This window comes from Dryobates pubescens, chromosome 13 (genome assembly GCF_014839835.1).
Source record: "Dryobates pubescens isolate bDryPub1 chromosome 13, bDryPub1.pri, whole genome shotgun sequence".
In the NCBI taxonomy this organism is placed as follows: domain Eukaryota; kingdom Metazoa; phylum Chordata; class Aves; order Piciformes; family Picidae; genus Dryobates; species Dryobates pubescens.
In genome coordinates, this window is record NC_071624.1 from 21,267,801 (window position 1) to 21,291,011 (window position 23,211).

The 23,211-nt window shown below is 49.4% G+C and overlaps 1 protein-coding gene across 2 annotated transcripts in view; it reads left to right on the top strand.

Moving 5' to 3' along the window:
* CUX1 (cut like homeobox 1) overlaps positions 1-23,211 on the top strand; it is a 380,313-nt gene that overhangs the window by 281,721 nt on the left and 75,381 nt on the right. For both annotated transcript variants that reach the window (XM_054167076.1, XM_054167074.1), the window contains 2 exons: positions 2,817-2,865; positions 5,009-5,105. In XM_054167076.1, coding sequence (XP_054023051.1) covers positions 2,817-2,865; positions 5,009-5,105 — 146 coding nt within the window. The remainder of the gene's footprint in view (positions 1-2,816; positions 2,866-5,008; positions 5,106-23,211) is intronic.

Genomic DNA, 23,211 nt, shown 5'->3' on the forward strand with positions numbered 1-23,211 from the left:
GATACCATCAACCAGGTTTTTAGTGTATTTGGGGTTCTAAGTGTATGGGAAATCACCTGTGAAATTGCCAGAGGGTTATTTCAGGTGGCAAGAATCCACTTTCGAGTAGGTGGAGGTCAGTAAGTTTCCAGCCCGGGTTTGAATATGCATACCTGCCCCAAGCTGGCTGAAAAATGCAGCTGCTGCAAGCTTCAGGATCCTTTCTGAAGGTCCCATTGGCAGCAGGTGCTTGGAACCAGGATGCATGGGTAGAGCAGCCTGTGCAAGTGGAGGGCACAGCAGGGTCAGGGCTCTATGCCAGGCCTCTGGTGCTGAGAGCCTGAGGTATGCCCTGAACGCACTCAAGCTGCCCTCTGGGTCTGTGGCCTGAGCACATCCCACCTGCTCCTCCCAGAGTGGGCAGCTTCTTTTGGTGCTGTCTCATCCAGAAGGAGCACAGTTGGTATGCTGCAGGACTGCTGGCAAACTGGAGTGTGGTAAGTGGGGGTTACTGGGAGGCTGTGCAAGGGTGCTGCTGCTCCCCGCTGCAATGGGCAGCATGCCTGAGACCTGCCAGGGGAAGTTCTCCACCTCAGAGTGTGCTGGTAGGAATTGGGAGGGTTTGATTTAGATGTGTCTCCTTATTTGACCATCATGAGGACATACTTGCTGTCCTCTCAGAGGCCAGACCCTGCAGAAGCTATGGGAGGATGAAAACAGTTACCTCCCAGTGGGTTTTCCCCAGGTGAGTCTCTGTCTATTTATCTCCTTCAGCAGTCCTGGCAGACAGAGCTGTACCTCTGATTAGGTGTCCCAAGAAACATTTGCTTCCAGCAGTGATTAGGGACCTGGGGCAACCTGCCTGTGATATCAGGATGATGTCAGGACCTTAAAGAACTCAAGCCATTCCTGCAGAGCCTCTCCCCTTGGCTGGCACCACTCCATTAATCACAGACTAAGGTGCACTGTTGCCCCTGGCTGAGCTGTTGTGCCCACCTCAAGCAGAGCATCAGCAGCTTTACTCATGTCTTGGATGGTAACTCTACCCTGCAGCCAGTTCTGCTGGCAAAAAGTGGTGTCCACTGATGCTGTATGATCAAACCAGTGGCCAGAAATTAGTGTTTTTATTAATCATTGTATTTGTAGGAATGCCTGCTGGGATTAACAGTGTGTGCAGGGAGCATGCTCAGAGGCAGGATCTGTGAGGGGTCTGTCTCGGAATGACTTTGCAATGACTTAGAGAGATCTGGAATGACTCACTGAGAAGCCTCATTTCCAGAGCAGCTCATTCTGGATCACCCTATGGAATGAGTTACAGAGGAGCTGGTCAGCACCTGGTCCCCTTAATGAGTGCTGGGTGCCTGGCTGGCTGCTGCTGACACCCAGAACTAGTCCTTACGTCTCTGGCATGGCTTCTCTGACTCAGGTTCCACAGGCAATAGATGATGAAACATCTTGTCCCTGCCTCAAAGTTCCTGGTGCTTGATGCATGAACGACGCTGCATCAGCTCTTGATACTGCTGGAGAGGGGTCAGAGGAGGCCACCAAGATGATCTGAGGGCTGGAGAACCTCCCCTGTGGGGACAGGCTGAGAGAGCTGGGGCTGTTCAGCCTGAAGAAGAGAAGGCTCCAGGAAAACCTTAGAGCAGCCTTCCCAGTACCTGAAGGGGCTCCAGGAGAGCTGGGGAGGGACCTTTGACAAGGGCTGGGAGTGATAGGATGAGAGACAATGGCTTTGAGCTGGGAGAGGGGAGATTGAGACTGGAGATGAGGGAGAAATTCTTGAGGGTGAGGCTGGGGAGACTCTGGCACAGGTTGCCCGGGGAGGCTGTGGCTGCCTCCTGCCTGGAGGTGTTCAAGACTAGGTCGGATGAGGTCTCAAGCACCCTGGGCTGGTGGGAGGTGGCAGGGGGATGATCTTTAAGGTCCTTTCCAACCCAGACCCATTCTATGAATCTGTGATCCCTGTTTCTGTACTTTCCCTCCACAATGAATGTCAGCTCCGTACAATGAGAAGCTGCAACCAGTTACTGCTGCAGCCTGAGGAAGTTAAGATCCTGCCCGCAGCAGGGCTGCTCAAAACCATTTCTAAGACACCAGCACAGGACTCCGGTTCTGTCCCTGCAGGGTTCTGGTTTGCCAGCCCAGCCAACTCTGAAAGACTTGGCAAGGAGACCTCCTCTTGAGCGCCCAGGATTGAGATAAAATATTGACGGGGAGACTCCCAGATCCTGCTCTTAATGTACTTATAAATATTTGGGTCTTTCAGATTCCTGAAGAAATATTGTGCCATTTTGCCTTGCCTTTGCTGTGGAGCTGGGAGGTTGTTAAAATGAAAAACTGCCTTTGGGGCTGCAGTGCTGTGGTGGGGGGAGGATTATTTGTGCATATTTCCCTCGCCTCCTGAGCCCTGCCGGTGATTCCCCTCTCCGGTTGCTCTTCGCTGCAACTTTGGGGTTGTTTTGGTCTGGGTTTGTTTTTTGTTGGTTTTGGTGTTTTGTTGTTTTTTTTTTTTCCATTCCCTTCAAGCTTCACTGATAAATTTATATCACTTCTGACAGCTTAAAATGTTATATCCTTATTAACCTTTAAATTTACGCTTTAAACTGGCCTGGTGGGATTGAATGGGGAATGATTTAGACGCCGCTCGAGAAAATGTTCTTCTCCGGGAACTAGTTGAGGAGAGTTATTCTCCATTCATTATCAGGCTGCCTTCCTGCAAGGACAGTTGTCAGTGCTTGTAGTGTTGCTGGCAGAGTGGGAAACGAGGATGTTAATTAGTGGAGTTGTGATGAAGAGAAGAAATGGGAAATAACTTCTTTTTCTGCCTCCCACAGCATCTTGAAATCCATGGAGTTTGCACCCTCCGAAGGCTCTGGTGCGCAGGTACTGAACCCATCCGTGTTGTCTTGGTTTTCTTCTTTCTCTTCCTCTTTGTCTTCCTCTTTATCTTCTTCATCTTCTCCTTTGTCTTCTCCTTTGTCTTCTCCTTTGTCTTCTTCTTTGTCTTCTTCTTTGTCTTCTTCTTTGTCTTCTTCTTTGTCTTCTTCTTTGTCTTCTTCTTTGTCATCTTCTTTGTCTTCTTTCTGGGGCTGGTTAGCCTGGGGACTTTAGCCTGAGAAGGAGTCTCATTAATGCTTACACATATCTAAAGGGCAAGTGGCAGGAGGATGGAGCAAGGCTCTTCTCTAGTTCTTTACTGTGAGGGTGGTGGAACACTGGAACAGGTTGCCCAGGGAGGTGGTTGAGGCTCCAGCCCTGGAGATATTTAAGGTGAGGCTCGACAGGGCTATGGGCACCCTGATCTAGTTGGGGGTGTCCCTGCTGACTGCAGTGGGGTCGGACTGGATGAGCTTTGGAGGTCCTTTCCAGAGCATTCTATGATTCTATCATTCTCAGTGGTGTCCAGTGACAGAACAAGGGGCAACAAGGACAGCTGGAACCCATGAGGCTCCAAGTAAACATAAGGGAGAAATTCTTCACTTTGAGGGTGGTGGAGCCCTGGAGCAGGCTGCTCAGAGGAGTTTGGGGAATCTCTTTCTCCAGAGTGATTCCACACCCAGCTGGACACTCTGGGTGGTTTACACCTGGGGGGGGGGGTTGGACTGGATGATCTCCAAAGGTCCCTTCCAACCCCCACCCTACTGGGGTTCTGGGGTTCTTACCTCAGCCAGGTCAGTTAAGCCACAGAAATCTTGCCTTGCATTTCATTGCTGTTGGCCTGGTCACTTTCCTGTTGATGTTGAGACAGGAGGGTTGATCATGGTTCTCCTGATGGTGGGGTTTTTTTTCTGTGAAAAGCTGAACTGAACATTTTTTTGCCTGTTAATTTCTTTGAAGTGGTCAAGGCCAAAGCCTGAGGTCTCAGCTGGATAACCATAGCGCTGTGAAGTTGAGCCTTTGAAAGACACTGGAGCTGCTGCAGGGCTGTGCTGAGATTTGGGTGTCTCTGGTACTCACAGTGCACAAAGCAAGGCCTTTAGCATTTTTAAGTCTTTGTTAGCCTTGAAAGTAATGTTTGCAAAAGAAAACAAACCTTTGTGTGCTGAGGAAGCAGGAGAAAGCACTGCTGTTCCAGCAAATTAATCTCACTTAAGTTTAAAGGTTATGAATTCAATTCCTGCCTCTGGAATCTGGACTGAATATCAATATGCTGGGATCAGCTCTCAATATGTTTTTTAATGATCAAGGGTTAGCTACTTAGGGGAAGGTAAACAGCAGGTGTCTGTGGCTGGGTTTGTTTGGGAACAACATGTTTGTGCTGAAATGCAGCAGTGCAAGGCAATGCCTCACTTGGGTCTGTTGGCCTACAACTAATACCAGAAATGGGTGGATTCAGATTGGATGTTAGGAAGAAGTTCTTCCCCGTGAGTGTGGTGAGAGACTGGCACAGGTTGCCCGGGGAAGGTGGTGGAAGCCTCATCCCTGGAGGTTCTTAAGGCCAGGCTGGATGTGGCTGTGAGCAACCTGACCTGGTGTGAGGTGTCCCTGCCCATGGCAGGGGGGGGTGGAAGTGGATGGTTCTTGAGGTCCTTTCCAACCCTAACAATTCTGTGATTCTATCTTAACTCCTGCTTGAGTCAAATTCAAAGAAGGCCAGGCTGGAAAGTGCCTTGAGCAACCTGCTCTGGTGGGAGGTGTCCCTGCCTGCAGCAGGGAGGTTGGAACTGGATGATCTTTAAGGTCCCTTCCAACCTAACCCATTCTGTGCTCCTCTGACTCCTCCAGCTTTCAAACTGAGAGCGTGCCAGTAAAATGAGGAAGATGAAGGAAATGTTCCCTTCTGCTTTTCTAAATAGTGCTGAATTGAGAAATGATTCACAGTGAGCATGGAACAGTGAATCTCCTCTGAGACTCACGTAGGAGCGCTGAGTGGCTGCTGCGGAGCCGTGCGTGGTGAATTCCCCAGCTGCCTTCCCAGCAGAGGCGCGAGCCTGGCTTGTTTTCCTCTCCTGAAACCCTTTTCAGTGCCTGAGCGAGACTCTTTAATGCTCTCAGAAACAAAACCTCCCACTTTGATTTTCTCCAGGATGCAGCTAAACCGCTGGAGGTGCTGCTGCTGGAGAAGAACCGCTCGGTGCAGTCGGAGAACGCCACGCTGCGCATCACCAACAGTGACCTCAGCGGTAGGTTGACGCGGGGGCCTCGGCTCTTCCCGTGCCTGTGCTGCCTTGTGGAGGGAGGGAGGGCTGAGGGAGAGGTGAATGTCTGGTCTAATACGTGGCAGAAAGATCGAGAGGCAACGTGAGCACTGAAGAGCGTTGGGTTGCTGCAGTCTCGTAGGCTGGATGATGATGATAAGATAAAACTTGGGAGACCTCAGCGAGGCTTTAAAGGGTAGGAGAGAGGCGTTAGGAGACGGAGCAAGCGCTTGAGGCTGTCTTCTGTTGTGGGAGCAAAGTCATCCGTGGCACCAGAACTCTCTTTTCCCCCCACCCCCACCCCAAGCATGATGTTATGCAAAATGTTTGCCTGTAGAGCACAATAATCTTCCTGTCTGATGCACTTAGAGATCCTACCAGCAGGTCAGCTTGGAAAAACAAAACCCTTTCTTTTGAGCCGAGTGGTGTTTGCCGTTCCGCTTTCCGAGTGTGGGCTTTTTACCTCTCCTGTGCACATTTTTTAAGTGGCAAGTCATGGAATTTCCAGATCCTTGAGTGCTTGATGGTTTGTGCAGCTGGGTGAAAGCTAAACCAAGTTGCCACTGGCCCTGGGATTCACTGATTTCCGAAGCGTTTTCCGACCCTGGGAGTTGCTCCGGCGATCGCTCGATTCAAATTGGTTTGTTTCCCAAAAGCCAAAACAAAACCAATGAATGTAAATGTTTGCTGCATTTGGGTTCAGTCAGGTCCGATGAGGAATGTCTTGAGCGAGAGACACCAAAGGGACTTGCTGTCTGTAACTGCCTTCATTGCAAATGTGTAACTGCACTTCATGTCATTGTTCTAGTTGTCATGTTTGTAAGGGGGAATTCTCCAGGCTGCAACATACAAGAAAGGTGCAAACATGAAATGCATGTTGTTTGTTTTGGGGGCCTTGTTTGGCTGATGAATGTTTCAATTCTGGAACCAAAAAAAAACAAACAAACAAACCCAACCAAAAAAAAAACCAAACAAACACAAAAACCAAACCAAAACCAAACCAACAACAACAACAAACCAAACCACAATGCAAACCAACGACCGAAAGACCAAGCGAAACCAAAAAGCCCTCCGTTGGCCCTTGGAAATCTGCACTTTTTTTTAACCCTTGGCAGGGCAAACTTTTGCATTTTTTTTAATCTTGGTTTTTTTCCCCCCTCTTTGATCCCCCATAATGCATTATGTTTGACCTTCCTTGTAGGGTCAGCCAGGAGAAAAGGGAAAGACCAGCCTGAGAGTCAGCGTCCTGCAACCTTGCCGGCCTCCCCTCCTTCTCAGTTGCTCCGCAACGCGGGGGAGCAGGCTTCCAATACTAATGGTACACACCAGTTCTCACCAACGGGTTTAAGTCAAGACTTTTTCAGCTCATCCCTGGCGAGCCCCAGCTTACCCCTGGCCTCCACAGGAAAATTTGCACTAAACTCTCTCCTCCAGCGACAGCTAATGCAGTCCTTCTACTCCAAGGCAATGCAGGAAGCAGGAAGCACAAGCATGATTTTTTCAACAGGTCCTTACAGCACAAACTCCATACCTTCCCAAAGTCCATTACAACAAAGCCCGGACGTAAATGGCATGGCCCCCTCCCCCAGCCAGTCAGAAAGTGCTGGGAGCATCTCTGAAGGCGAGGAGATAGACACGGCCGAAATTGCCCGGCAGGTGAAAGAGCAGTTGATCAAGCACAATATTGGCCAGCGGATATTTGGACACTATGTGTTGGGACTGTCGCAGGGCTCTGTGAGCGAGATCCTGGCCCGGCCAAAGCCATGGAATAAACTGACTGTGAGAGGCAAGGAGCCATTTCATAAGATGAAGCAGTTCCTCTCGGACGAGCAGAACATCTTGGCTCTTCGCAGCATCCAGGGTAGACAAAGAGGTAAGCGCTCGCCGGCCCAGGCTCTCGCCCTGCCTCCCTCTCGCTGCCAGACTGGGCGCGCTGGGAGCCGCCCCGTGCGGGGCTGTTGGTTCACTGCTGCTCCTCTCACCCCAATCGGTTGCCAGGTGCTGCAAGTGCAGCCTGCTAACTGCTTGCCAGCACTCGAGCAGCTCGGTGTCTTTGCTTACGCCTTTTTTAGCTCCTGCCTTGTGTTGGGCAGCAGGCAGCAGGGACGCTTCCATCCCTCACTTCCTCTATCAGAGCTAAATCCAGAGGGAAAAGGGAAAAGGCTCGGGAGCTACTCAGAAATACTTGAAATGTTTTTTTTGGTGGGGTATCTATTGAGACCAGACTTTTGGTGTGTCTTGTGTAGGTTTTTTTATTTCCAAGGTGTTTTGGTAACATTCAGGGAAGATTTCTACTCCAAAAGGGTTGTCAAGGCCTGGCCCAGGCTGCTCAGGGCAGTGGTGGAGTCCCCATCCCTGGAGGGGTTGCAAAGCTGTGGAGGTGTGGTGCTGAGGGCCATGGTTTAGCGGTGCCCTGGCAGTGCTGGGGTAAGGGTTGGACTCAACGATCTTTAAGGTCTCTTCCAACCATAAGAGTCGTGTGATTCTCGAATACCACAGGTGATGCAGGAGATGAGTGATTAAAACACAATCCCAGCTGAAAGCAGCTTTGCATGTTTAAGGCAGTGACTGTGAGGAGTGAGATGCATTTCACTGTGATTCATCTTCCACCCAGACTGAGATTTACATTTGGAGAACCTGAAGAGAGCCTTGTTTACAGTGCAGGAGGATTGGAAAGGACAGGCAGGATTTTCCCAGATTTTGTTTAATGGAAAGCACACACTGTCAGATTTATAATCTGCTCTTCCTTTTGATGATTGTCCTCGAGGGGATTATCTGCCCATCTTTAACCTCTTCATTTTTGGTATCTCTGGACATTTATTTGTGTCTGTCTAATCTCCTTTCCCAGCGTAGCTGTAATCTTTATTAACAAATCAGCCAGCCTCGCTTCTTCCAAAGTAGCCAGCTCCTCCCGCTCAGAGGGGCTCCAGGGCAGACAGGCTGCTAGCTTCTCATGTCACACAGCCCATGATGTCAGAGCAACCATCCCCTGATTGTTTTGTTCTTACCAAACTTGTTTTTCAACAGAGAATCCAGGCCAGAACCTGAACAGACTATTTCAGGAAGTACCGAAACGAAGAAATGGGGCTGAAGGTACGTCACAGGCAGGTGTTTTTCTTTGCAGTCGATGCCTAGGGAGTGGAGTGTGCTTTAGCTGTGTGTTGCCTTAAAACTGTGCAGTTTGATTCTGGCCTGGAATCTGATAGAAAAACAGACAGTAAGTATAAAACAAACCATGGGTTAGAGCAGCACTTTGCTTCCTCTAATTCTGCTGTTGCTGTACTAACATAACCCTCTTTGGATCCTTCTTGCGCTCCCAACCTCGCTGCCTAAAAAAAAGAGAGGAGCGCTGGGAGTGGCTTCACCAAATCATCAGATCTGTTGAGATGATGCTTTCTGTGCTGCTTTTGTCATTTTGGAGGGAGAGAGGTGGACAATTAGCTGTAAGCCAGCATCAGCTGCGTCCTGCTTCTGCTCTAGCTTCACTTCTCTCCTCTCCTGGGGCTTATGTTGACAAACAGACTTTAATCAGGTAGGGAGACACTGCAGTGTGGTGTGTGAAAGAGAGAAGAAAAACCAGCATCAGAAGGATGCAAGGAAGTGCAATCAGTTTTCTTCCTTGTAGAATAGTAGCAGAATTTTTCTTTCTAGCAAGGCAAGAGGAGGAGGAAAAACCAAAAGCAGGTAGCCTGAAAGTGTGGTCGTTTGAGTGCAGTCAGAAACTCTGTAGTGAGAACCTGGTGAAGAAAACCACAGCTGAGGGCAGCAGTAGCCACAGGCACAGTTTTCCCTCCCCTTCTTCCCTTTAGTGGTTAACAAAAGTGAAACCAACCCAAAGAGCCAAGAAATAGCTCTGAGCTGGAGGGTACTTCAGAGGGTATCTGCCTTTAAATGACCATTTCTCTTCATGCATTAACCTCCAGAAAGTTGAAAATTAGTTTTATCCAGTTACTGTTTAATTCTCTTTTGGGCTGAACACACTCACATGCACTCATCCTGCCTGGCCTAGCAGCTGATGCCATCTGTAAAGTAATTCCTGATCTTCTCTTTTCAGCGATCTTCCTTTCCCCTGTGGTGCTTTTCCTTTCTGTTTCCTCTTCCCTTCTCTTTCCTCTTCCCTTCTGTTTCCTCTCCCCTTCAAAAAAATAATAAACATAAAAAGGAAAAGGAAAGGGAAAGGGAAAGACCAAACCTAGGTGTGTTATCTTGGGAAAGGAGTACATGACCACCTAGGCCTTCCTCTGCTGATGGCAGTGTTCTCCAGACTGCAGTGCAGCTACAGGCAGACCTGTGCACAAGGAGGATGTTTTGCCCTTGTGATGTTCAGGATGCTCTCGGTGGTGTAAATGTTGGTCAAGGTCCTCTGTAAAGTGTCGTCAGGTGCTGCTGGCAGGATCTCAGTGTGTGCTGGCTGGCTGTGTGTTACAAGCACCAACCACCCCAACAGCAGTGCTCCCAGTGTCATCAGTTTTGTTTTCCTCCTCAGGTAATATAACCACAAGAATCCGAACCACAGAGACTGGCTCTGATGAAGCCATCAAATCCATCCTCGAACAAGCCAAAAGGGAGCTGCAAGTACAGAAAACAGGTACAGGCTCATTTTGTCTCCTCTTCCTTTTATTGCAGGATCTAATTGAAACAATTACCATGAGCTTTCTGGTCAGTTAATTATATTCTTAAAACCTTGAATGTAGATTTGAGGAGTTGGGGGTTTGTTGGTTTGGTTTGGTTTTGGTTTGGTTTTTCAATTCTTATCTTTTTGTTTAGTGGAGGCTGTCTCAAAGACATCTCAAGTCAAGGTTACATGGCACAGCTTGGTGTGGTCTCTGTCCACTCTGCTCTGCCCCACTCCCGGTGTGAGGTTTCTAAACACCTTTTCCCACATGCAGAGCACTGCTACCTTTACACCGCTGCAGGCTGTCACGCTGCAGGATGAACCTCCACAATCCTTGCTCCTTGGAAAGGGAATAGTCCCTCTCCCTCTCCCTCTCCCTCTCCCTCTCCCTCTCCCTCTCCCTCTCCCTCTCCCTCTCCCTCTCCCTCTCCCTCTCCCTCTCCCTCTCCCTCTCCCTCTCCCTCTCCCTCTCCCTCTCCCTCTCCCTCTCCCTCTCCCTCTCCCTCTCCCTCTCCCTCTCCCTCTCCCTCTCCCTCTCCCTCTCCCTCTCCCTCTCCCTCTCCCTCTCCCTCTCCCTCTCCCTCTCCCTCTCCCTCCTCTCCTTTCCACAGAGACACAACCACATGGGAGAGGCAACTGAATAGATTTGTTGGAGTGAAGGTCACAATCTAGCCAGTAACTACCAGTCACAGAGCACCATTGTACTGTGGGCATCACGTACAGAAATTGCATGCTGGGCTCTAACTCCCCTATGACTTCAGTTTGGGTTACAGAATGCATTCAGTGAAGGAACTGGCAAATCCAAAAAGCATTTCCTTTCCCAAAAATATCATTAGTGTAACATCATGGCCCGAGAGAAGTTTAACTTCTCAGTGTATGCTGTTGTGCAGTTCAGATTTCTGACTACCCCATGGCCCTCCCACCTTTACAAAAGGAGGGTTTTGAAAGCAAAAGGGTTTATTATTTTAAACCCTTAAAAGAGGTTCCAGTGCTGCTGAGGGGCTGATGCTGAAGCAGAAAGTACTTTCTAATGCTTTTGATTACTTTTCTGAAGTAACTCCCAGTTTACCCTTTTGGAGAGTTGGCTTTTAGATGAAAACTCAACTAATCTCATGGCAATGCAGAAGAGCCTGGTTGAGACATGATTTAAATCACATGGCTTCACACACACCATGATGGCATGGAGGAAATCACAGGCTGTGTGCAAAGCACCTTGCTCAGTGCCACCTTTCATCTGAGATTTGCAGGTTTCCTTTCCAGTATTAATTCAGCCTCCAAACCCCTGTGAAACCAGCAGATAAACCAGAAGCTGTAATCCCACTGTCTTTTTTTTTTTTCTTCTCCATTTCTCAGCTTTTATAGTGTCTGACAGGAAGGAATGTAGGGAGGCAAATCTGGAAATAGCTTCAGAGGAGGCCTATTATTACCAGAATAATACACAGCGTGTTCCAAGTCTTGTTTCACTTTCAGGCCAGTTCTGGCGTTGTACAATTTCCCTGTCCCTGTCTAGCGCTTCCCTTTCCCTGTTCTCTGTAGAGTAGCTTCCAGAGGAATTCCTTTCCAAGCTCTGGGGACCTCTGGCTTAAATGGAAACAGAAGCCATTGCAAAACCCTCCTGGCTCAGCAGAGAGAATTCTACACCCACATTCCAGTCTCTGCTCATCCCCAACAGCCTCCCAAGTCCAGGTTCACCACTGAAATCATGGAATGGGTTAGGTTGGAAGGGACCTTAGAGATCATCCAGTTCCAACCCCCTGCCATGGGCAGGGACACCTCCCACCAGCACAGCTTGCTCAAGGCCTCATCCAGCCTGGCCTTCAACACCTCCAGGGAGGAGGCAGCCACAGCCTCCCTGGACAACCTGTTCCAGTGTCTCCCCACCCTCACTGGAAAGAATTTCTTCCTCATTTCCAGGCTCCAAGCCATTACCACTCGTCCTGTCACTACAAACTCTTGTAAATAGGGCTGGTAAAAATTTTGTCTCTTTCTGTGTTCCTGCTGTATTTAGGTGTCACCTCTTCTGAGGGCACCTTTGGCTCCATCCTAGGCCTTCAGCTAGGGTGGAGAGCAATGGCCAGGCATCAGCCTGGGCTTTGTGGAGATGTTTTTTTTTCAGTGGTTGGGCCCATGGAAGAAGAAAACAGGAAGTAAGAGCATTATTTAGCTTGTCAAACGAAACCATGAGGGCTCTTCCTGAAGTTCCTGCTTTGTTGTAATTTGTGTGTTAGCTTTTGGGAGGTAAAAGGGCTCTCTTTATACTGTCAGAGGCTATTAGCAGTCTGTCCAGGTGAACGCAGCTGTGCTCCCTTTTGAGTGTCTGTTACAATTCATTTGTGGAGAGAGAAGTGAAAGGTTAAATAACTTGATAAATCGACCCATAAAATGTTATTGACCACATGGGGAGGGGGAGGAAGAGGTGAAGGCTTGACTTGCAAAGGCATTTCTTTGGCAGTGAACCTGCAGGTAGTCCAAGAGCTCTGAGCGGGCAGCTCTCAGAATTTTCCAGCCAGAAGCTTTGGCAATCTGAGCTCCCTTTGGAAGGTGCAAGTCTTCCCCCTCCCATCCAGCAGCGTCCTGCAGCCCTTTCTTTGGGGTTTGTTTTGTTGCTTGTTGTGTTTTGTTTTCTGGTGGGGAACTGTTGACAGTAGCAGATGTTGAAGCTGAAGCATATTCCTCTGTTGCATTTAGTCTCTTGGTTGTTTTTCATAGCTGAGCCGGCTCAGCCGCCTTCTGCATCTAGCAGTGGCAATTCTGATGATGCTATTCGATCCATTCTGCAACAAGCCCGACGGGAAATGGAGGCACAGCAGGCTGCCCTTGAACCTGCCTTAAAAACACCACCCTTATCTCAAGCTGACATTTCTATCCTCTCCCCCAAACTAGTATCTACACCTGCAATGTCTTCGGTTTCCAGCTATTCTCCTTTGGCCATATCCCTGAAGAAACATTCATCTGTCACTGATTCCAGTATCTCTGCATTGCAGAACCTCTCTGGGCTCAAAAAGGAGCCTCAGGAGGCACCCGTTTTAGAGCTTCATGGCATAAGTGATTCTGCCCAGGGTATGTTGAGGCATGTTAAAAATGAGTTGGGACGTGGTGGTGTTTGGAAGGACCATTGGTGGAATACTGTGCAGCATGAGAGAAGAAATACAGCTCTGCCCGAAGATGTAAAAGTTGAGGAAGCCAGTGGTGGAAAAGAAAAGGTCAGCAATCAGACTAGGCCAGATCGTAGCCAGCTCCAAGGACCATCTTCTTCAGAGTACTGGAAAGAGTGGCCAAACGCTGAATCTCCGTACTCCCAGAGTTCGGACTTGAGCATGACTGGGGCGAGTCGCAGCGAGACGCCACAGAATAGCCCTCTCCCTTCATCCCCTATCGTGTCTTTGTCCAAGCCATCCAAACCTTCAGTTCCTCCACTGACACCCGAGCAGTATGAGATTTATATGTACCAGGAGGTGGATACGATAGAGCTAACGCGGCAGGTCAAGGAAAAGCTAGCAAAGAATGGCATCTGCCAGAGGATCTTTGGGGAAAAGGTAAAGAACTGGTTCTCTCTTCTTCCACCAGTGTTGTCTGTGTGCCCTGTGCTCCTTGTGTTGCAAGGCTGAGCAGAGGGGGGGTGGCCCATGTGTGTGTCCTGGGGGAATAGATTTGCTCCCTACAGTAAGCATTTAAACAGAGAGAGACTGGCTCCAGCCACTTGTGATTAGAAACTGGGCCCCCGAGCTCAGAAGGCATCAGCAGTCATTGAGGTTCAGTATTCCATGCTTAATGGAGAGAGTTCATGGAATATTTCAGTTATGCCATTGTCATGACTGGAGAGTCTTCAGTTTTGTTCTAAGTGAAGGTTCTGGGCACAAGAGCATTGGTTGGTTTTTTGCCTTAATATTTGGAAATGCTCAGGAGGGTTTTTAAACCAAGACAGGGAAAATCCCCTTCCTGCCCTTGGTCTGCAGGCAAGGATTCAGTCACTGCTTGGTCTCTCTGTGTGCTTTGAGGCATTCCTGGGCAGGTACTTTGGTTTCTGCTGCACAAGGCACCACAAGGCCTTCCCCACTTCTCACCTCGCGGGCCCTAAGCATTGGACACGTGGGATTTCAGGGGGGCTCCCCAAGCACCAGCAGACACATTCCAGGCTGGGAGAAGTGCTGGGCACCTGGTGGCTTCCCTCCCTTGAAAGCATCAAATCGATCCTGCAGTCTAATAGGAGCTGGCATCGTGCTGTTAGCTTTGAGCTGAGATGTAAACTGAAAAGGCTGACCTCTTCGGGTCAGGAAGTATCCCGTGGCAGCTTTCATTAAGGATGATTTTTAACCCTTGGCCCTGTGCTGAATTCCAGGCAGGTAATAGTGTTCTGCCTGGCTGCAGTTCCCCCTCCCCCAACACCCCTGCCCCGCGCTGCAGGCAGCTCCTCTTAAATATTTACCTACGTGGCGCAGCCGCTGCTACAGGTGCAGGCACACCCCCTCCTCATTCATACCCCAAAACATCAACCAAATGTAGGCCTAGTCTCAAAAGTCCCAATTATTTTCGTTTGAGAACAAAATAGCTGCCAATCAGGGCCTGTTTCATCTGCCCCTGTGTGCCTGGACTCCGTGCTTTTCCTGTTAGAACTGACAAAACTCTTTGACAGGAGATTGGAAAGGCATGCAAATGAAAAGCACCCTGCTCATACTGCTGCTGGTGCTGCAGGAAAACTGCCCCTCTCCAGAGGGAAAAAACCCTTCTCCAGAAGGACACCACGGCAGAGGGGGCAAAACATTTCCATCCCAGGGCCTGCAGATTTCCTTTTGCAATTCTGGTTGTCCTTATCGGAGCGATAATGGCACTAAAGGAAGCCAAAGTGACTTCACATGACCCCCCCTGCTCCCCACCTCCCCATGTGTTAACATGCCCTTCTTGGTTGCTTCACTTCAGGTGTTGGGGCTGTCCCAAGGAAGTGTCAGTGACATGCTCTCCAGGCCAAAGCCATGGAGCAAATTGACCCAAAAAGGCCGAGAACCATTTATTCGTATGCAGCTCTGGTTGAATGGTGAGCTGGGACAGTGTGTCCTGCCTGCACAAGGGCAGCAACAAGGACAAGGTAATTAAAATTCCACTCTGTTGTTTGCATTGAGGAGGAGGAAATGATCTTTTTTGCCTTTTTTTTTTTCCTTTTTCTTTTTTTTTTTCTTCCTCCTTTTTTTTGGTTATTAAATCTGCAGTAAGCGAGACCCACACCCAGTGCCAGGCCAGGCCTTGCTGGGCCTGGCTGTGTCCAGCTCTCAGCCCAGCTGGCCCCTAGGGAGACGTGCTGGGAGCCTTCCTCAACCCAGCACTGCTTTATGTGTAATGGATCAGCTCTCAGGTTCCTAGCTGGGGTGGTGCTGCCTAGGCATGGCTGTGCTACCTGACCCAACAAGTTTGGGCCAGGCAGCTGGGAAATCCTGCGGGCTGCTGGCTAGGGTCGCAGAGGGGATTTTGATCGTCCCTAGGAGCAGATCGATTGCTTTCTCAGGAGGTGAGCAGGAAGAACTGCACTTTAAAGGGGGGAATGCTGTGTTGCAATTACACTTTGATCGTGGCTCTCTCTTATCCCTGTGCCTATCGATACAGAGAGGCCGGGCTAGAGCTGGCCTCGCTTGTCCCCCTGTAGTGCCCCGAGTGAGCGGCGTGGCCCCTGCCGAGGTCGCGCTCTGCTGTTTGTTGAGCCTGCTTACTGTTGAGTTTGTGGTGTGGCATCTCCTTTGATTGTTCCCTGATTTTCCTCTCCTCTCTTATCTAGTCCTTCACTCTGTGACATCATTACAGGATTCCCTACAGCAGGGATGTGCAAGCTCAGGTAATCAGCCGGTTTCAATGATTTGCTGTGAAATAATTCTCTGTGCTTTTTGTTACGTGTCCTTTGCTTTGATGCCGAGAGGTTCCTCACCTTCTGGTGGATCATGCAGGAGCCCCTGCCATATTTTTTTTGTTGTTATTAATGCAGTTAATTCCTCCTTCTCTCCTTGTTGCTATGGCAGATGTAGGGAGCACGCATCTTTAGCTGCATACATTAGGTACAGAGGCTCCGTCTGATCTTAGCTCATCGCTGCTGTAGGAGGGTTTTTTACCACAGTTCAGCTTCTCGACTTGACATGTGACAGTGGTTGTACAACAAGCCTTGGGTTTGTAATGTGATCTCCTTACCCCAGCTGCTTTACTCCCTGCCATAGTTGTGGGGGTTTTTTTTCTGCTGCTTCCATTTGCACAAAATCTGCTTTGTTACTGTGAAGGCAGGGAAAGGACCAGGCTGTGGCTTTGTTAGGTATTCTGAGCCCTCCTTTTTTGTCTCCCTCCCCTTTCCCTCTGCAACAAAAAAAAACAAAAGCAGGTGCAGCAAAGGCAAGTGTCAGGCAGAAGTGAGCTGCTAAAGGTGGTGTAAGATAGCCACAGTATAGGAATAGGCTGGGACAGAGCAGCTGTGTTCCTGCTGTTAGATACCAAACTCTACCCACACAGGCTGCTTACCAGCAACACACTTGACTGACCTCAGCTGTGCTCTGGAGAAACACTTGTGCCCTGCTCTGGACTCTCAGCCAGAGCCCTGTGTTGGAAGGTTATTGCATTTCAGGATACAGAGATGGAAGGCTTGTGATCATCTTCCACCTTTCTGCCATTCTGAAACACCTTTGGTTTTACTTTTCTGGAGCTTGCAGGATTTACTCTGAATACCTCACCCTGCTCTTTCTCCTCACTGACGCACAGGAAGGTTGTGCTGCCATGCAGCCACACCTGGACAGGCTGAGAGTTGGGCAGGGAGAAATGGAATGAAATTCAGCGAGGGCAAGGGTAGAGTCTTGCACCTGGGAAAGAACAGCCCCAGGTGTCAGTACAGGTTGGGGACTGACCTGTTGGAGAGCAGTGAAGGGGAAAAGGACTTGGGGGGGGTCCCTCCCTCGTGGATGGGAGGTTGACCACGAGCCAGCAATGTGCTCTGGTGGCCAATGGCATCCTGGGGTGGATTAGAAGGGCTGTGGTTAGTAGGTCAGAGAGGTTCTCCTTCCCTTCTACTCTGCCCTGGTGAGGCCACATCTGGAATCTTGTGTCCAGTTCTGGGCCCCTCAGTTCAGGAAGGACCTCAGGGAACTGCTTGAGAGAGTCCTGCACAGAGCCACAAAGATGCTGAAGGCAGTGGAACATCTTCCTCATGAGGAGAGCCTGAGGGAGCTGAGGGTTCTGTAGCTGGGAGAGGAGGAGCCTGAAGGTGACCTCATTGCTGTTGCTAAAGCTGTGCAGGGTGAGTGCCCAGAGGCTGGAGCCAGGCTCTGCTGGGGGATGCCCAATGCCAGCACAAGGGGCAGTGGTGGAAGCTGAGGCAGAGGAAGCTCTATGGAAACAGGAGGAAGAATTCTTTCCCTGTGAGGATGACAGAGCCCTGGAGCAGGCTGCCCAGGGGGGTGGTGGAGTCTCCTTCTCTGGAGATACTCAAAACCCGCATGGATGTGGGTTTTAATGTGCTGCTCTGGGTGACCCTGCCCTGGCAGGGGGTTGGCCTGGATGAGCTTTCAAGGTCCCTTCCAGCCCCTCACATTCTGTGACTCTGCAAGATTTTGCTAGAAGGAAATCCCTGAAGACATTCACCCCACATTTTCCTTAGGAAGAATAGTTTGAAACAAACAGATAAAAGCCTGGAAAAAAAGGAAAGACCTTGGAGAAAACAAGCCGTGAAACAACCCCCAGATGGGAAGACTTCTTTGCAATCACAGGGCTATTGTTCCTGATAGCCAAGCATTTAGTGACCATGGAAATTTCCTGCCACGTTTTACACGCTGCTGTTCATTAACAGGGTGCCACTAACTACTATTTTTTTGTTGCATCGATACTGTGCAAGGGGAACAGTTACAGCTCTGAGCCCTGAGACGGAGTGGAAAATATGAGTAATTAATTGTAGCCATTTTTCAGAGGAATCTGAAATCAGAGGAGCTGGGAAAGGGCCTCATTGTTATTGCTAATCATCATATTTACGACTAACTGCAATTAGAAAAGATTGGAAGCAAAGCCCAGAGCATTAAAATCCGACCACCTTAGGGATTCCCCCGAGGCTGGCTGGGAGCCGAAAGTTGATTTCCTTCAGGAAGTTTTGCCGCTGTGATATTTTGCTCTCCTCCCACACTCCCAGTCTCGTTTGTCAGTTCCTGCCCTTGAGCTCGTGTTTGGTGAGGCAACGCTTTGCTATCAGCTAATAAAATCATATTATTGATGATCCTCCTCCTCCTCCTCTCCTTCAGAGCAGGCTCACAGCAGAGGAAGTGGGCTCCTGCCCTTCGCTTCCTCCTCCCTGCTGATGAATGTTCTTCTTTCCTTGGTGCCTCTCTCTATGCCTAAAAGAAGGAGGAAGGTTCTGACACCCCCCCAGAACAAAACCAAGTTGTGTGAAGGTGGAAGGGGCAGTTGGGGAATTTTCTGGTGTTAGCAGCTGTTCTGCAGTTCAAACAGCAGTTTGGAAGAGGTAATAATGTTAATATCAATAATTATAGTATTAATAGTGGTAATAACAGTAGTAATAATAACAGGAGTAGTAATAATAACGATAATAGTAGTGGTAATAATAACAGGAGTAGTAATAATAACAATAATAATAATTCTCTCTTTGAGAGATATCCTCTGCTCTTGGGCAGGGAGAGTGGGGGAGAAGAAGAAAGAGCCAGCTCCAATTTTCTGGTCCTCTGAGACATTCCCCAGGAAAGGTTGCATGCTTGTCATTTTAAACCAGAAATTAATCAGAATAATTCTGACTCCAGAAAAGGTCTGGGAGCCTTCCCTGAGCGTGGAGCCTTTCCCTTCATGCATTCAACAATTGGCTTGGAACTTGTTGAATGCATGAAGGGAAAGGAGTCAAATGAAACCCCCCAACTGTTCAGAACAAATTCCTTTATTACTGAAACAAACAGCAGCGTAACTTGTTGGAGTGACAGCAGGAGCTCTTCTCTACCTTGTGTCTGTAAGAGCAACTCATTGCTAACTGAAAAGCAGATGGCTTTCTATGGCCCTGGGTGAGTTCTCTGGGACATGTTATGTACTGTGATACAGGAACAGGAATACCTGAGAAAGTGGAGGCTGAGGGGAGACTTCATGACTCTCTAACTACCTGAAAGGAGGTTGTAGAGAGGCTGGTGCTGGTCTCTTCTCCCAGGTAATTAATGATAGAACAAGAGGGAATGGCCTGAAGGTATGACTGGATAGGTTTAGACTGGATATTAGGAGAGTTTTTTTCCCAGCAAGAGTGGTCAGGCATTGGAATGTGCTGCCCAGGGAGGTGGTTAAGTCCCCGAGCCTGGATGTGTTTAAAGGTGGTTTGGATGTGGTGCTTGGGGATCTGGTTTAGGGGTGAACCTTGTAGAGTAGGGTTGGACTTGGTGATCCTGAGGCTCTTTTCCAACCTGAGTGTTTCTGTGATTCTGTGAAAAGAATACATTGAGTGGCTCCTGAAGGCTTTGCCAAGAAGGTCTTCAGTCTGCAGAGTGCCAGCAATCATAGTTACCTCTCAGACCTTTATCAGCTGGGAGTACTTTCAGGACCTTGCCCATGGAGTCCATCAAATGAGCAAAATTTTCTGGGTTTCTGACCCAATTTGTTACCCTTCCAGAGCTGAAGGGTTTGATGGCAGCCCTACAGTAGCAAAGCCTAGCTCAGAGTCAGCTTGGGTTGAAGGGAGTATTGTGACACAGCTCAGGCTGTGTGTGATGTGGTGCCAGCCCAGGTGCTCCCCATGGTTCTTTCTTGCCCTGTGGCTGTTCTCCTCTAGTTCTTCCATTTCTCCAACTGTACATTAAGGTTGGAAACACAGCAGGGGAGGTTTGGTCCCCAGTGAGAGGACAAGGAGCAGCAGGCACAAACTGCAGCATAAGAAGTTCCATCGAAGTATGAGGAGGAACTGCTTTAATTTAAGGGTGGTGGAGCCCTGGAGTGCTGGGTCCAGGTCTGGGCTCTCCAGTTCAGGAGAAGGAACTGTTGGAGAGAGTCCAGGGCAGGCTGCAGAAGCTGCTGAGGGGCCTGGAGCAGCTCTGGGAGGAGCAAAGGCTGAGAGCCCCGGGGCTGAGAGCCTGCAGAAGAGCAGCCCCAGAGGGGAGCTGAGCAATGTTTGCAAATATCTGCAGGGTGGATGTCAAGAAGGAGGCACCAGGCTCTTTTCAGTGGTGTCCTGTGATAGGGCAAGGGGCAATGGGCACAAACTGGAACCCAGGAGGCTCCACCTCAACAGGAGGAGAAAGTTGTTTGTTTTGAGGGTGCTGGAGGCCTGGAGCAGGCTGCCCAGATAGGTTGTGGAGTGTCCTTCCTGGAGACATTCAGGAGCCTTCTGGACACATTCCTGTGTGACCTGCCCTAGGTGACCCTGCTCTAGCACTTCCACCCCCTACCATTCTGTGATTAATAGAACTCTGTTCTTTTTGGACAGGACCCAGCAGTCCTCTGTATGTGGGTATGAATGGATAAGCATTAGATATATTTACATATTTATTTATATATATACAGATAAGAGAGAACAGAGAGAAGCTTCTTATTCCTCTTTGAAAGCCACATTTATGCATCTTGAAAGCCCATATTCTCTCCCAGAAATTAAGTTCCAGCTGTGGAATCAGAGAGTCATAGAATGGTTTATCTCTGGATTTTCTGCCTGGGACCTTCCATTGAGGCTTTGGTGATTTGGTGCAGCTCTCAGTGACAGTGTTTGCCACAGAAATGGTCTCTGTGTGTACCCAAGGTGCTCAAAAATAGCCTTCCTGTGCCTCAGCTACCATTTTTTGCTGTGCATTTCTTTCCACCTAAATGCTCTAATGCCCTTGGGTAAATCTGCCTTGTTAATGATTTATGTGTCAGAAGCACAGACCAAATCACATGGAAACAAACAAAAAGAACTTGAATTAGTGTCACCCAACTGCATCAGCAGGTTTTCTTTCAGGATGAATTTGGCCCTTCTTTAGGGGCATTGCTGATGCTCAGAGCTTGGGACAGTAGCCATGTGCCAGGAGATGGTTTGTGTGCTTGGGTATGTTTCTGAATGCTGGCTTGTTTCATTTTCATAGCCTCATGGAATGGGTTGGGTGGGAAGAGACCTCCAAAGGTCACCCAGTCCAACCCCCCTGCACACAGCAGGGACATCCTCCACTAGATCAGGTTGATCAGAGCCCCGTCCAGCCTGACCTGTCCAGCTCTGGAGCACCATCATGGACAGCTCTGCCCTTCCAAAACCAAACAGAACCATCTTAGAATCACAGAATTCTTTGGATTGGAAGAGACTCTCTAAGATCACTGAGTCTGGCCATCAACCCAGCACCACCATGGCCACTAAACCCTGTCCCCAGGTGCCATGGCCACACCTTTCCTGAACACCACCAGGGATGGGGCCTCAACCACCTCCCTGAGCAACCTGTGGCAGTGTTCCAGCATCCTCCTGGGGCAGAACTTGTTCCTCACATCCAATCTCAATCTTCTCTGCTCTCATTTCAAACCATTGCCCCTGGGCCTGTCCCTGCAGGCCTTTGTGAACAGTCCCTCTGCAGCCTTCTTGTAGCCCCTGCAGGAACTGGAAGGCTGCTCTAAGGTCTCCCTGGAGCCTTCTCCAGACTGAACAGCCCCAGCTCCCTCAGCCTGTCCTTGCAGCAGAGGCTCTGATCATCTTCATGGCCTTCTCTGTACCTGCTCCAGCAGTTCTGTGTCCTTCCTGTGTCGAGGGCTCCATAGCTGGCTGCAGTACTCCAGGTGAGGTCTCTCCAGAGCAGAGCCAAGTGTCAGAATCCTCTCTTTCCGTGGCCCTGCTCTGGACAAGCCAACGTTTTTTGGGTGCTGTTGATTTTGTAGCTGCCAGCAGCGAAGCTGAGTTTTTCTTCACTCGTGTCTTTAGAGTATCACAGTATCACCAAGGTTGGAAGAGACCTCAAAGATCATCAAGTCCAACCTGTCACCACAGACCTCATGACTAGACCATGGCACCAAGTGCCACATCCAATCCCCTCTTGAACACCTCCAGGGATGGGGACTCCACCACCTCCCTGGGCAGCACATTCCAATGATGAACGACTCTCTCTGTGAAGAACTTTCTCCTCACCTCCAGCCTAAACCTCCCCTGGCACAGCTTGAGACTGTGTCCTCTTGTTCTGGTGCTGCTTGCCTGGGAGAAGAGACCAACCCCCAGCTGGCTACAACCACCTTTCAGGTAGTTGTAGAGGGCAATGAGGTCACCCCTGAGCCTCCTCTTCTCCAGGCTAAGCAACCCCAGCTCCCTCAGCCTCTCCTCACAGGGCTGTGCTCCAGACCCCTCCCCAGCTTTCTTGCCCTTCTCTGGACACCTTCCAGCATCTCAACATCTTTCCTGAACTGAGGGGCCCAGAGCTGGACACAGGACTCAAGGGGTGGCCTGAGTAGTGCTGAGCACAGGGCACAAGGACTTCCCTGTTCCTGCTGGCCACACTCTTCCTGCTGCGGGCCAGGATGCCCTTGGCCTTCTTGGCCCCCTGGGCACACTGCTGGCTCGTGTTCAGGCAGCTTTCTCCTGTGTGAAGGACAGAGAGCGTCTCTACACCCCATTAAAGCCTTGTGAGTGCTCAGTGGGGAGAGCTGTGCCTTCTTGGTGTGTGTTTCTGCGAGGGTCATCTCATGACCTAATGTGGAAATCTTCATTTGCCGACCCAGCTGCGGGGTGATCTCAGGGGATTCTGAATTTCCCTTTTGTTTGTCTTCCTTTCTGGGTATCATCCATCATCCCTAACCTCATGCTGCTTAGCAATGGGAACGCTCTTGGGAGCTGAAGAAAGGATTATAGCAGCAGAAAATGGGGAGCTAATTAGAGCTTGTTTCAAAATCAGAACCCAGCTCGAGATAATTGCATATTATCTGCTGATGTAAAAACCCCAGATCCACTCTATTTAGATCAAGTGAAATATGCAGAGCAGCTTTATTTTCAAACTAAAACAGCTGTAACAACAGGGAGATTACTTCTTCTTGTCCCTTGGGTAAGAAAATCCGAGCAGAGAACGCAGTCTGTGATTTCCTGTAGCTGTGGTGTGAGCAGAGGCTCTGCGGGGTGACGGCAAAGCCAGGGAGGCTCTCTGGGTGGAATTCCTCTTCCAGGAGCAGCTTCTGCACTGGGAAATGCTCCAGGAATATGAGGCAGGTAGGGAACTGTGCTGGGTGGATCTGCTCAGCTCCTTACTACCAGGAGGATGCTGTCACATTGATTACTCTGAGAGAAATCAAGTTTATTTCCAGAGTGTTTTGATAAACATTCAGGGAAGAGTTCCTCTATCAGAGCTAAATCCAGAGGGAAAAGGCTCAGGAGCTACTCAGGGAGTCAGTCCTCAGAAATACTTGAAATAGCATAGAATAGGATAGACCAGGTTGGAAGAGACCTTCAAGATCATTGTGTCCAACCCATCAACCAATCCAACCCACCTAAACAACTAACCCATGGCACCAAGCACCCCATCAATGGTTTTGAGGGGGGTTCCTTATTGAGAC